Raw genomic sequence first — 13,685 nt, 5'->3', positions numbered from 1 at the left:
GGCACAGGCTGACCAATCCTCACTGCACATACATGGCTCCTCTGAGGAGAAGCACCAAATTGCTGCAAGTTTACATAATGGATGATCTCACCTGGTCGCTCAACACCAACACTTTGGTCAAGAAAGATGTAACACTGAGCGTCATAGGAAGTCATTCCTGCCTGTGGCCATCAAATTTTACAACTCCTCCCTCGGAGTGTCAGACACCCTGAGCCAATAGGCTGGTCCTGGACTTATTTCCACTTGGCAAGATTAACATTATTATTTATTTATGGTTTTATATTGCTATATTTCTACACTATTCTTGGTTGGCGTGGCTGTAACGAAACCCAATTTCCCTCAGGATCAATAAAGTATGTCTGTCTGTCTGTCAAAAGCACAGCAGCGTCTCCAGTCCCTGAGGAGTTTGAGGTAAGCAAGTTCCTCTCCCACCACAACCATCTTAACCAATTTTTACAGGAGCACCATCAAGAGTGCCCTGCCAAGCTGCATCACAATCTGGTACAGGAATTACAAGATATCGGAACACAAGCCTTAAAAACTAAGTTAAGAGACTGCAAGGATAAAGAGATCCTGGTGGGGGTTATATACAGGCCTCTGAACTGTAGCCAGGATGTGGGCTACAAATTACGGTGGGAGATAGAAAAGTCTTGTCAAAAGGCCAATGTTACAATAATCATAGAGGATTTCAATATGCAGGTAAATTGGGAAAATCAGGTTGGTGCTGGATCACAAGAGGGCGAGTTTGTACAATGCCTACAAGATAGATTTTTAGAGCAGCTCGTGGTTAAACCCACTGGGGGATCAGCTATTCGGGATTGAATGTTTGCAATGAGCCGGAATTAATTAGAAATCTTAAGGTAAAGGAACCCTTAGGAGTCAGTGGTATAATATGATAGAATTCAATCTACAATTTGAAAGGAAGAAGCAAAAGTCAGATGTATCAGTATTACAGTGGAGTAAAGGGAATTACAGAGGAATGAGAGGAGCTAACCAGAGTTGACTGGAACGGGACACTAGCAGAGATGTTGGCAGAGTAGCAATGGCTAGAATTTCTGGGAGCAATTCAGAAGACAAAGGATAGATATATCCCAAAGAAGAAGTAGTATTCTAAAGGCAGAATGATGCAACCGTGGCTGACAAGGAAAGTCAAAGCCAACATAAAAGCTAAAGAGAATTCATATACTACAGCAAAAAATAGTAGGAAGTCAGATGATTGTAAAGCTTTTAAAAAAACAACAGAAGCCAACTACAAAGGTCATAAAGAAGAAAAAGATGGAATATGAAAGTAAGCTAGCCAATAATATTAAAAAGGAAACAAAAAGTTTCTTTAGATATATAAAGAGTAAAAGAGGCGAGAGCAGATATCAGACCACTGGAAAATTATGCTGGAGAGGGAGTAATGGGGTCAAGGAAATGACAGATGAACTAAATAAGTATTTTGCACCAGTCTTCACTGTGGAAGACACAGGTAATATGCCAAAACTTTGAGAGGGCCAGGGGGCAGAAGTGAATGAAGTTGCCATTACTAGGGAGAGAGTAACACAAACAAGATGTTGGAGGAACTCAGCAGGCCAGGCAGCATCCATGAAAAAGAGTAAACAGTTAACGTTTTGGGACAAAACCCTTCATCAGTCCTGATGATTTGGATGATGGAATTGAAGGTTTTGTGGCCATGTTTGCTGACGTTACAAAGATAGGTGGAGGGGCAGGTAGTGTTGAGGAAGCAGGGAGGCTGCAGACGGATTTAGACAGGTTAGGAGAATGGGCAAAAAAAAGTGGCAGACGGAATACAGAGGTGGGAAATGCATGGTCATGCACTTTTGTAAAAGAAATAAATGCATAGACTATTTTCTAAATGGAAAGAAAATTCAAAAATCTGAGGTATAAAGAGACTTGGGTTCCTTACACATTAACTTGCAGGTGGTGTGGAAGGAAGTGCAATTTTATTTCAAGAGGACTAGAATACAAAAGCTAAGATTATAATGCTGAAGCTTTATAAGGCCTCACTTGGGGTATTGTGAGCAGTTTTAGGCTCCTTACTAAGAAGGGATGTGCTGAGATTGGAGAGGGTTCATGCGAATGATTTCCAGGATGTTTCCTATGATGGGGGAGTCCAGGACCAGAGAGCACAGCCTCAGAAAGAGGAATGTCCATTTAGAGCTGAGATGAGGAGGAATTTCTTTAGCCAGAGAGTTGTGAATCTGGAATCCATTGCTACAGGCAGCTGTGGAGACCAAGTCATTGAGCACGTTTAAAGCAGAAGTTGATAAATTCTTGATTAGTTTGTGCACAAAGGATTATGGGGATAGATTGGGGCTGTGAGGGAAATGGATCAGCCAAGATGAAATGGCAGAGCAGATTCAATGGGCCAAATGGCCTACTTCTGCTCCTATATTTTGTGGTCCAAGTCCCTATAAAGGATTGTAAGAATTGTTGAGAGGATCATCCAGGTGTCTCTTTTACCCATGATAAATACTTATCAAGAGCTTTGCATAAGCAGGGCCATTAGGATTGTCAATGATCCTTCCCATCTGTCCAACAATCTCTTTGACCCCTACCATCATGCAGAAGGTACCGTAGCATTAGGACAAGAACTGTTAGGATGGGGAACAGCTTCTTCCCCCAAGCCATCAGACTTCTGAACCTGCCACCATAAATTAATCTCTTCATATGATCTCATCACGTATTAACAGGCATTATACTGCTCAAAGGATGACAATTAGAGGAGAAAAGTATAAAGCCTCAGCATTTCATGAACTCAATCTACAAGTTAACCTTTAGGGAATCTCGCACTAGGATTCCCAAGTCCCTTTTCACCTCTGATTTTTGAATTATCTCCATTAAATAGTCTTTGCCTTAATTCCTTCCACCAAAGTGCAAGACCATAGTCTTCCCCATGCTGTATTTCCATCTGACATTCTTTGCCTATTCTCCTGATCTGTCCAAGTCCTTCTGCAGACTGCCTGCTTCAACACTTAGTATAATCTTAAAACATGGCCACAAAGCCATCAATTCCATCATCCATATCATTAGCATATAACGTGAAAAGAAGCAGATCTCTGTGCAACACAAAGAACGGACCCCTTTATTCCAAGTTTGCCTTATGCCAGTCAGCCAAAGTTCTAACCATGCTGGTAATAGGTGGGAGCAACTATAGGCATATAAGGGTTTCCACTGGTCGGGGTCGACCATGGATGTTATATCTCAGCTGTTTACATGATATGCAAGCTAGGCCAGTACGATATGGAGAGCAAACTGTTACCCATACAGCAGGCTTCCCCTCTCCACGCTGCTGATGAATCCAAAGAAACAGCAAAGATCGATGCAATTGGGCACTAGCAGTATCAGGGACTGAGCTCCAGATTTCCCTCGAATTATTCCCGAAGCTTTCCTCATGAGTGGATACAGCCACGAGGCAGCAGAAGTTTGAGATCAGAGTTTTCCTTCTCCGAATTAAGCAGCTAACCACAGCTGACAAGCCCCACCTGCCCAAAGTGAATGGTTTTATGGCCCCAGTAACCAGCCTTTGCCCTTTCTCCTGTCGGTTGAAACTGTTCTGCCAAGCTCAGTAGCTAAGGCACATGTGAAGCCCAGGAGCTGGACTTGGCTGTCAGAGGTTATTTGAGATGCACTCCTTTGGAAGCATTTAATAAGTAGTGGAAGCTTATTCCTTCCCCCCCCCCCCCCCCCCCCCCTCCACACCAGTACTACCCATCTTAAGGAACCAATAGGCATGTGGAGAGCTCAATTCTGTTAAACTCACCAAAGATTAGGGACATGATCAAAACAGAAAGTCTTAAGCAGAAAATCCAAGGGGATAATTTTTTAAAGGGATAAAAATGAGGAAAATATAAGGTGGAATATAGTATTAGAAATGTTAACGGATTAATGACAACAATAATCTAAACAAAATAATAAATACTGGATTTTAAAATATTGAAAGGTTTCTAACAAAAACTAACTATCAAAGCCAGGTTCTCAAGCACACCGATAACCAATGCAAAAGTATCTCAGAAAAAAATATAGAAATATTAGGCAGTAAAATTCTGACCAGATCTGGGACAGAACTAGAGCTGGCATTAATGGGTAGACATTCAGAGTCCACCCTAATCTCTCTCTGTTACACACACACAGAGCAACTCCCCACAAACCAGACACAATCCCCCCCATAACACACCCGCCACCCTCACCATACTCCACCCAAACCAATTTCCCCCAATCCCTCACCTACCCTCCCCTCGCCCCCTCCCATTCCCTCACCTCCTCCCCACTCCCTCACTTACCCTTCCCCACTCCCTTTGCCCCCCTCACCCTCCCCAACCGACTTTTCACCCCCTCACTCAGTGCACCCCATCGCCCCATACCCGGGCCCGCCGCCTTCCTGCTCAACATCGTTGCCGGGGAGCGCTCCACCGCCTCCAGCCGCCGCCCATCGCCCGCCCGGCAGCCACCGTCAACTCCCATCCGCTTCTCCCGGGCCCGGGGGTGAAGATGGGGAGGGAGCCGAGGGACGGGTCCGGCTGGGCCACGGAGCGCAGGGTCCGAGGTCCGGGACGGAGCAGCCCGTCCGTCCGTTACTCGCCGTCACGCCGCCTGGCTCGCCGCGCGCTCCCGCCACCACTGCGCCCGGGGAACGCGCTCCGGAACGCCCATCGCTCCCCCGCCATCTGGCGGCGGGAGGCCTGTCATTGCAGGGAGGCGCCAGGGAGGACCCTGCAACTTCATCATTTGGTTGACGTTGGTCCAAAACTCTAGAAATAAGGTGTTGCACCTCCATCCTGAGCAACACTCCGTCTGGGTAGCCTCCAAGCTGATGACATGAATATCGATTTCTCCTTCTGGTGAAAAAAATTCTCCCCCATCTTCCTCTATTCCGCACTCAGGTTTAACACTTCTTACCTGCCGCCGCTTTCTCCCATGGTCCACTCACGTCTCCTAAAAGATTCCTTCCTCTCCAGTACTTTATCTTTCCAAACCACCTATCACTTCTAGCTACCCTCCTTCCCCTCCCTCCAACTTTTTATTCTGGTATCTCCCCCCACTTCCTTTCCCCATCCTAAGAAGTGTCTTGGCTTGAAACGTCGACTGTTTGTTCATTTCCATGGATGCTGCCTGACCTGCTGAGTTGCATGCTGCTTTAGAAATATTTATATTTCTACAGTGCTTCCTCATCTACAAATGGTCCTAAAGTGCTTCACGCTCAAGAAATTGAGTGTGAAATTCAGGCGCAGTTCTAATTTTTAAAACATCTAATCCGTTGTAGATATAAACACATTCATAGGGAGTTGCTGAAGTATTGATCTGCAGCATCATTTCACAATAAAAACATGTTTGCCAAGCCTATTTTGATTTTATAATACCAGCAATATTCGGCATAGCATCTTAAACACAAGACCCAGTCTAGACTTAATGATGTAAAATACCCAGGTAAACCTGTCACTCAATTCAGTCTGCAACGGTGGCCTCAGCTTCCAGATGCAAGCATGTTAATTCTCTGTTCCCCACTCATTCAGATCTCTGCCTCTTTGGCCTCTTATACAATCTCATCTTCTCTTTCGCATGTTGCAGTCCATTTCACGACTTTTACTAGTCATACAGGTAATACTTACCTCTGCTCACCATGTAAATCATGTAAAAGAACAAAGACATTTTTGTATGTTTAGCTTTCCTTCTTTAAATAATATTAACTATATTCTTGGATCTTTAACAGTAAAATGTAATGTTAATTAAACAAAAAAAGTTAAACAATGGTGAAAAGAAATATACTTTAAAAGAGAAAACTTAAAAACAACCGGCTCAGCAGATGTTGGAAATGCAGAGTAACACACACAAAATGCGGGTCAGGCAGCATCTATGGAAAAGAATCGACGCTTCGGGCTGAAACCCTTCATTAGGGTTTTTTGTGTGCACTGCTCGGTACAAAGAGCTCTCTCTGCAATATATCACCGTTAAGCCAATATGCCATAAAACAATTATCCCAGGGAAATGGACAGTTTCACATTAAACCCCATTTCCAAATTTTTAAGCCATGAATAGAAAATTTCCCATTTTGTATTCGAGGCTCTCCCTACGATCTGTCCGCAAATCTACCCCTGGTGGCTTGGGTAGGAACGTTTGGACGGTTGCACACTGGTCGATGTTGCATCCGGAATTCCGAGGGTGGGACCCAAAATGGCGGGGCACAGGGTCAGCGTGTGAACTGGGTCAATTAATTAAAACCCGGTTTAGCGGATAGTGTAAAGGAGCGGAGAACACACCGAGAGACGATGTTCGCCAAGAATTTTCGTGTCAAGTCCAACAGCGCGATCAAGGGTTCGGACAGGTGAGCTCATGGTGTTGTGGCCCGTCGACCCGGTGGAGGCGCCGCTGTCGCCCACCCGTCTCTCCCGCCCTGGCGGAACCTACAGCCCGCCGCCGCCGTCAGAATGCCGCATTTAGGCGTCAGCGCGGGGCCCGGGGTGGCAGGCGCCCCTCTCTCCCGCTTCACTGTGCCTCCGGGACCCGGCGGTTTCAGAGGTGAATAATTCCTCATCGGTTGCAGCCTGACCCACAAGTGTGTGTTCAACGTTCTGTCGTTAAATTCTGCAGCTGGAAGGTTGAATGACACTCATGGATCAGGCTATAACTGGAGAGAAACTGTAGATGTTTCAGGTGCAAGGGTCTTGAACCGTTAAGGAGAGGAACCGGATTCACCGTAAAAGAAAAAAATCAGCCACGATTGAATAGCATTCCTTCAGTGCTAATAAAAAAGCTTTAAAACCTGGGCCTCTACCTCCCCAGTTGAATCCACGACTTCCTCATCTGAAGACTACTGTCAATGTGGATCCGTTAAATCAAACTCAGAAGTGCGTCCTTAGTCCACTGTTCCACTCTCTCTGTGCTCCTGACTGCATGGCTAACCGAAGCTCACACGCCATCTATAAATTTACCAGTGTAACTGCCGTTGTTAGAATCTAGGGTGGTGATAAAGGGGTGTACAGGGACTATTTAGCTGTTGGTTGGCTACTGCAATAACAATCACACACTCAACATCAGAAGGACCAAGGAATTGATTATGGACTTAAGAAAGGGGAAGTTGGAAGAACATACTCCAGTCCTCATCAAGAGATTAGCAATGGAAAGGATGAGCAGCTTCAAGCTTTTGAGTGTCAACATCTCAAGGGAATTATCATGGTCAATTGCACCCATGCAATCACAAAGAAGGCACACCAGTGACTTGACTTCATTAGGAGTTTGAGGAGAGTTGGTATCTTACCAAAGACCTTTCTTTCTTTTTGGCAAATCACCACCTGTTATTGGAGTCCCCAATGTGCAGTGTCACAAAAGTCTGCAGAAGATGTAGACCCAGCCAGCTCCATCACTGGCACAACCTTCCCCCACCATCAAAGATATCTTCAACAGGCTCTGCCTCAAGATGATGGCATTCATCATTTAAGGATCCTCAACATCCCCCTTCTCATCACTGCCATCGGAAAGGAAGTACAAGAGCATGAAGTCCCACACTCAATGATTCAGGACCAGCTTCTTTTCTGTTAGATTTCTAAACAGTCCATGATCACCATCTCTTTTTTTTTGCTATTTTTGAAATTTGTATATATTTATGTACTTACAGAGTATGGCTGCTGCAAATTTCACATCTTGTCATGCTGCCTGCCCCACTGAGTTCCTCCAGCAGTCTGGTTGTTATTCCAGATTCCAGTATTTGTAGTCTTGTATGTCGTCTCCTTTTCTGCCTGTTTTCTGGAACCCTTGATGCCCAAATATTGGTATTCTTTTAAAATATGTGTCTCAGCTACTTTGGCTAGAGCACTCCAAAAAGTACATGACCTGAAAGAAGAAATTCTTCATTTGTCTTAAATAGGTAGTCCCTTATTCAAAACTGTTCATTAACTCTAAACTTCACCCCCTACCCCATGGGGGGAAACGTCACAGTAACCTTAAAAAAAAACCTCCGGAGTGACACACGCAATGGTGGAGGAAGTCAGCATCTGAGGAGGAAAATAAACAGCTAATGTTTTGGGCTGAGAGTCTTCATCGGGACTGGAAAGGAAGGGGGCAGAAGCCAGACTAAGAAGGTGGGGGTGGAAGAACACTTGGTGTGGGTGGAGGGCAGAGAGAGTACAAACTTTATACATTAAAATAAATTCTTAATAAAATGTATAAAAAGAAGTAAATTTGGTGCAATTCTCAGTTTTTATAAAATTTTATTAGAGATACAGTGCGGAATAGACCCTCCCAGTCCAATGAGCCACACTGGACAGCAGCCCACTTATTTAACCCTAGCCTAATCACAGGACAATTTACAATGTCAAGTCACTTTTTATTGTCATTTCGACCATAACTGCTGGTACAGTGCATAGTAAAAGTGAGACAATGTTTTTTCAGGACCACAGTGTTACATGACCAGTACAAAAACTAGACTGAACTACGTAAAAAAAACACAGAAAAAAACTACACTAGATATGCAGTCCTGGGTAGGTCTGTAAAAGTGTACAAAACAGTGCAGGCATTACAATAAATAATAAACAAGACAATGACCAGTTAACCTACTAACCGGTGCTTCTTTGGGATGGGGAAGTAACATATGCAGTCACTGGGATAACGTACACACAGAGAACACCGAACTGAACTCCAAGCTCCGATCCCTTGAGTTGTAATAGCGTTGTGCTAACCGCTAAGCTTCCATAGTGCTCCGTGCCATTTGGTCAATATGTATAGTAGTGTTTGCACATTTGTTTTGGTACAGAGCACTTTTGTCATATGTGGCCCTTTTGAGATGACGCACCTTCTGTTGTTTGTGGGGCTTTCCCATTGGACTCAGCCCCTTGCAGGAGCTGAGGGCCCCTCGACTCTGGTCCTTTCCCCAAAGCCTTTGCATTGGATGCACCAATCTTCAGTGAATCCCTCAGCATGGACCCCTGCAACCTGGAATGTGACAGTCTGCAGCATTCTCATACAGGCATCCCCCTATGCTGAAAGACCAAGTTAGGCAGACCAAAGTTTGCCTTTCACCAAGTAGGGGGTGGGGGGGGGGAATTAAATCGTCTGTGTTTCAAGTTGCAGCCTTGCGTCTGAACTGTTTGGGGAGGGGAGATAGATATAATTATAACTTATTTATAGAGCACTTTTCATACAGATGATGTAGTTCAAAGTGCTTTCCAATGGGATAAAGTGTAAACATGAAAATAAAAGACAAGAAGATGTTAGTTAAAAGCAAGGTTAAATAAATAAGTTTTGAGCTGATGTTTTAGTGTCAACTGAGTCTGCATCCCTTATAGTTTTAAGTATTAAATTCCACAGTTTAGGAGCATAGTTTTTTTAAAAAAAATGCTGACCTGCCAATTATCTTTTGAGGGAGATTGTTTAAAATTAAAGAGTGGTGGAAGAAGACCTGAGACTCGAGCAGGATTGTAAAACAAAAACTATTCTGTGATGTACTCCGGGCTAAGGTCTTTAACAGCTTTGAAAAACAAGTAAGAGAACTTTAAAATCAATACTAAAAAAATACAGGAAGCCAATGCAGAGTAGTTAGGATGGATGTGATCTGTTCCCTCATCCTGATTTTGGTTAAAAGTCGCGCAGCGGTATTCTGAATGAGATGAAGTTTGTCAATGGAAGGCCAGTAAAAAGTGCATTGCAGTAATCTAGTCTATTTGATATATTGGCACGAATTAGTTTTTCAGCATCGTTGTATGACAAAAACAGGCGTACCTTGACAATTTTTTAAAAATGAAATGCTGCTCTGCTATAAGGAGAGGGGGGGGGGGGTTGAAATTGGGTGTGAGGGATTGGAGGCTGTCTGTGGAGACAGCTGCTGGAGAGTAATAAGCAGGGGCACAGAGGCTGCCCGTGCTGGAATCTGACAAATAAGGAAAGTGGCAATGGAAGCCATTTGAAGAGAAGGGAAAGTGAGAGGGATGTGGATGTTGAGTGGAAGGTGGATTGAACCAGAAAGGGAATTGAAATAGGGTGGGGGGCGGGGGGAGAGGTGTGCTGGAGGGTGGTATGTGAAAAGAAACAAAAGAAAGTGGAAGGAGGATGGGGGAACGTGGGAGGTAATGGTTACCAGAAACTGGAAAATCCAGTATTCATACCATTGGACTGAAGACTATCAGGTGAAATACAATGAGCTGTTGTTTGAGACCAATGTGCGAAATGCTGGAGGAACTCAGCAGATCAGGCAGCATCTATGGAGAGGAATAAACAGTCAACATTTCAGACAAGACCCTGTCTGCACTGGGCTTTGCCCTTGTATAGGAAAGACCGAGGATGGCATGCCAGTGTGGAAATTGATAGGTGATTTGAAATGGCATGAAACTGGGAGCTAGAATGATCATTCTGGGCAAAGGGGAGCTGCTCTGCAAACCATTCACATAATCTCTGCTTTGTTTTTGTGACATAAGGAGCACCAATTCAGTAGGTGGAAGAAAGGCCATTTAGATCCCTTCTCCCTGTTTACACTACCAACACCTCCCGCCTTGGAATATTTCTTACTCCATCTTCTAATAACTAAAATGATTTCTTTTTCATGAAACTACTTTGCCTCTGTCTTCTGAATGTTCCACTTCTGTTTCCATTGGATTCTAGGACTTCCTCAATGACGGATGTTTGGCCAAGCAACTGAGGCTTTCCCAATGTAACATTTCTAGTTTTCTTACCTGGGTTGTTCCTAGAATTTAGGGAATTTTGGAAAATTATATCCAATTTATCTGACATTAATTCCATTTTTTTTGCTCCCAAGGATCCTAGGATAATAAACTATGAAACCCCGGAAACTGTAAGCCTTTAGCCTGATTAGTTTACTAGTACCATTCTTCAATGGAGCTCACATCTTTTTGCCTTTCTTTTGAGCCCAGATTCTGTAGGATTACTGGAGCATGAAGTCCAACACTCAATGATTCAGTACCAGTTTTTTTCCCTGTTGCTATCAGAGTTCTGAATTGTCCATGAGCACTACTTACTCTTTTTTTTTGTAATTTATAATAATTTTGTCTTTGCATTGCACTGCTGCCAAAGGACAAATCATACAAGTCAGTGATAATAAACCTGGTTCTGACAAATATATGATATTAGTGTGAGCCCTCGGCTATTTCTTTATTTCCATTGGTTCTTGGTTCAAACTAATAAAACCAAACCTAATGCAAATCACACAGTGAGCCAGGCAGAATATGTGGAGAGTAAAACAGTTAATAGTTCCATTTTCCTTAAAACAGAAAGGCCCTAATTCAGCCAATCAAGTCTATTCTGGTTCACAGATCAATCTCATCTGCCACTCATTTTCCCCATACTCTGTTCATCACACATTATCATCAACGACCTGCTGATTGTTCTTTGGGACAATTTACTGTGATCAATTAACTCAGCAACCAGCACATTGGTTGTTGGAGGCCAAGATCTGAACTACTCTTTACGAGGCATAGGAGCAGAATTAGGCCATTTGGCCTATTGAGCCTGATTAACCCCATTGTCCTGCATTTTCCCTGTAATCTTTGTTACTTGTACTAATCAGGAACCTGTCAACCTCCTGGTGGGGCCCAAAACTGCTCACAAAACTCCTGAATGTAATCTGACCAGTGTCTTATGAAACCTCAGCATTGCATCCTTAATTTTTATATCCCAGTCCTCTTGAAATGCACATTAACATTCTTTTGTTACTACCAATTCAACCTGCAAATTAACCTTTAAGGAAACCTGCACACAGATTCCCAAGTCCTTTTGCACCTTCAGTTTCAGAATTTGGTCCTCAGTAAGGAAACAGTCTACACCTTTATTTCTTCTACCAAAGTGCACGACCATACAGTTTCCTATCCTGAATTCCATTTGCCACTTCTTTGCCAATTCTATGAATCTGTTGAAGTCCTTCTGCAATTCACTGCTTCCTTGACACTGGTTACTCTTCCACCATCTTCGTATCATTCACAACCTTGGCCACAAAGTCATCAATTCTGACATCCAGATTATAATTTATATTTACATTTTATTTTACTTTCACAGCCTTAAACATCATCTTGCACAGATACTGACTGATCCACTTTGGTATTTCTGGCATCTGCCATCTTTTAGTTTAAGGCATAGTCTATTCAGCTGGGATCAAAGTAGAAGTAGACATCAAATTCAATGATCAAGTAAATTTGGAACAGAGGAGCAATTCTCAGCAGTGGTACCCATGAGACTACAGGTGCAGCAAGTCCTGTGGCTGACTCCTTTTTCAGAAAGAGCTCTGCCTTGGTGCAGCCTGATACCAGTCACACAAAACAACTTTTAGCTTTATTTGTCATACGTACATGGAAACATACAGTGAAATGCGTCATTTTGTGTCAATGACCAGTGCAGTCTGAGGATGTTCCGGGGGCAGCCCGCAAATGTTGACATGCTTTACCGAGCATATATAGCATGTCCACAACTTGCTAACTCTAACCTTTATTTAGTACATCTTTGCAATGTGAGAGGAAATCCACCTGGTCATGGGGAGAATGTGCAAACTCCTTACAGACTGAACCCAGGTCACTGATTGTTGACACTGCAAAGTTTTACGCTAACCGTTATTCAACCTCGCCATTCTCCCATTCGGGACATTTACCAGGAGCACTGCATTCGCAGGACCCTTGGCATTGTCAGTGATCTCTCCCATCTGTCTAACAATCTCTTTGACCCCGCTACAATCCAGCAGGAGGTACCGTAGCGTTAGGACAGGTACTGATAGGATGGGAAACAGCTTCTTCCCCCAGGCTGTGAGACTACTGAACTCCTTTCCACCACCCGTCCCATCACGTATGAAGCACCAGTAGCATTATACAGTTTATTTTTTAACTTGTGTTGTAAATGCACCTTTGTATTTTAAAAATTTGTGATAATGTTACTTTATGTGTTTTCTGTACTGTGCTGTGCACCTTGGTCCATAAGAACATTGTTTCCTTAGGTGGTATACGTGTATACAGTTGAATGACAATAAATTTGAACTAGAGGAAGAAATACAATTTAATGTAATAAAAAACATTCTCCTATCAGGAGAAGCTGTAGCTAACTCCATATTATCAAAGAAAACCAACAAATATATAAAAATAATTCGAAGGGAAGTAATCCAAATCACGGATTGTTGGGGGTTTAAAGTGCCAAAGGCAACTGATGGATTTATTGTTTTAAACAACGGTTCCCTTTTATTCTACAGGAGGAAACTTCGGGCAAATGTACAGGCTGCGTTTTCTTTGTCTGCCAATCAACTGTCACGCCTCATACCCAACAAGGAGGAACTGAATGTGGTGAAAATATATCTGCACAAAGGAGAAGCAGTGACTGTTTATGTTTTGAACAAAAACCCCATCTTCTTTGAAATGGACAAGAGATTCTATCCAACAGGTCTGGTTGGTTTAGTTTTGATCATTTTCTAATGGCCCCTGAAAGAGCAGAATTATTGATTGTTAGAAACTAGTCATGATTCTGTTAAACCTTTCAGATGCAAGTTGTTTAGTTCTGTGGGGGAAAAAAACTAGTTTGATGTTCTGAAGAAGGGTCTCAGCACGTAATTTTGACTGTTTATTCATTTCTATAGACACTATCTGACCTGCTGAGTTCCTGCAGCATTTTGCATGTGAATTGCTTTGGATTTCTAGCATCTGCAGAATTTGTCGTGTTCCTACTACGATGCTGGTGTTTGTTGGTCGAATGAGCCGTGTTCCTATTTT

At 43.2% G+C, this 13,685-nt stretch overlaps 2 protein-coding genes across 6 annotated transcripts in view; one reads left to right on the top strand and one right to left on the bottom strand.

Annotated features, from left to right (window-relative positions):
- The window catches only part of LOC140717360 (dual specificity tyrosine-phosphorylation-regulated kinase 2-like), a 31,003-nt gene extending 26,392 nt beyond the window's left edge, over positions 1 to 4,611 (bottom strand). For all 5 annotated transcript variants that reach the window (XM_073030872.1, XM_073030871.1, XM_073030873.1 and 2 more), the window contains exon 1: positions 4,368 to 4,611. In XM_073030872.1, the coding sequence (XP_072886973.1) occupies positions 4,368 to 4,467 (100 nt within the window). In that variant the 5' untranslated portion in view covers positions 4,468 to 4,611. The remainder of the gene's footprint in view (positions 1 to 4,367) is intronic.
- A 1,529-nt stretch (positions 4,612 to 6,140) lies between these two features.
- The window catches only part of eif2d (eukaryotic translation initiation factor 2D), a 53,448-nt gene continuing 45,903 nt past the window's right edge, over positions 6,141 to 13,685 (top strand). Inside the window, exons 1-2 of the mRNA XM_073030867.1 lie at positions 6,141 to 6,325; positions 13,172 to 13,359. Coding sequence (XP_072886968.1) covers positions 6,270 to 6,325; positions 13,172 to 13,359 — 244 coding nt within the window. The 5' untranslated portion in view covers positions 6,141 to 6,269. The remainder of the gene's footprint in view (positions 6,326 to 13,171; positions 13,360 to 13,685) is intronic.

This window comes from Hemitrygon akajei, chromosome 27 (genome assembly GCF_048418815.1).
Source record: "Hemitrygon akajei chromosome 27, sHemAka1.3, whole genome shotgun sequence".
In the NCBI taxonomy this organism is placed as follows: Eukaryota; Metazoa; Chordata; class Chondrichthyes; order Myliobatiformes; family Dasyatidae; genus Hemitrygon; species Hemitrygon akajei.
Note: the sequence above shows the minus strand (reverse complement) of the source record. Positions and strands in the feature narration are given on the sequence as shown.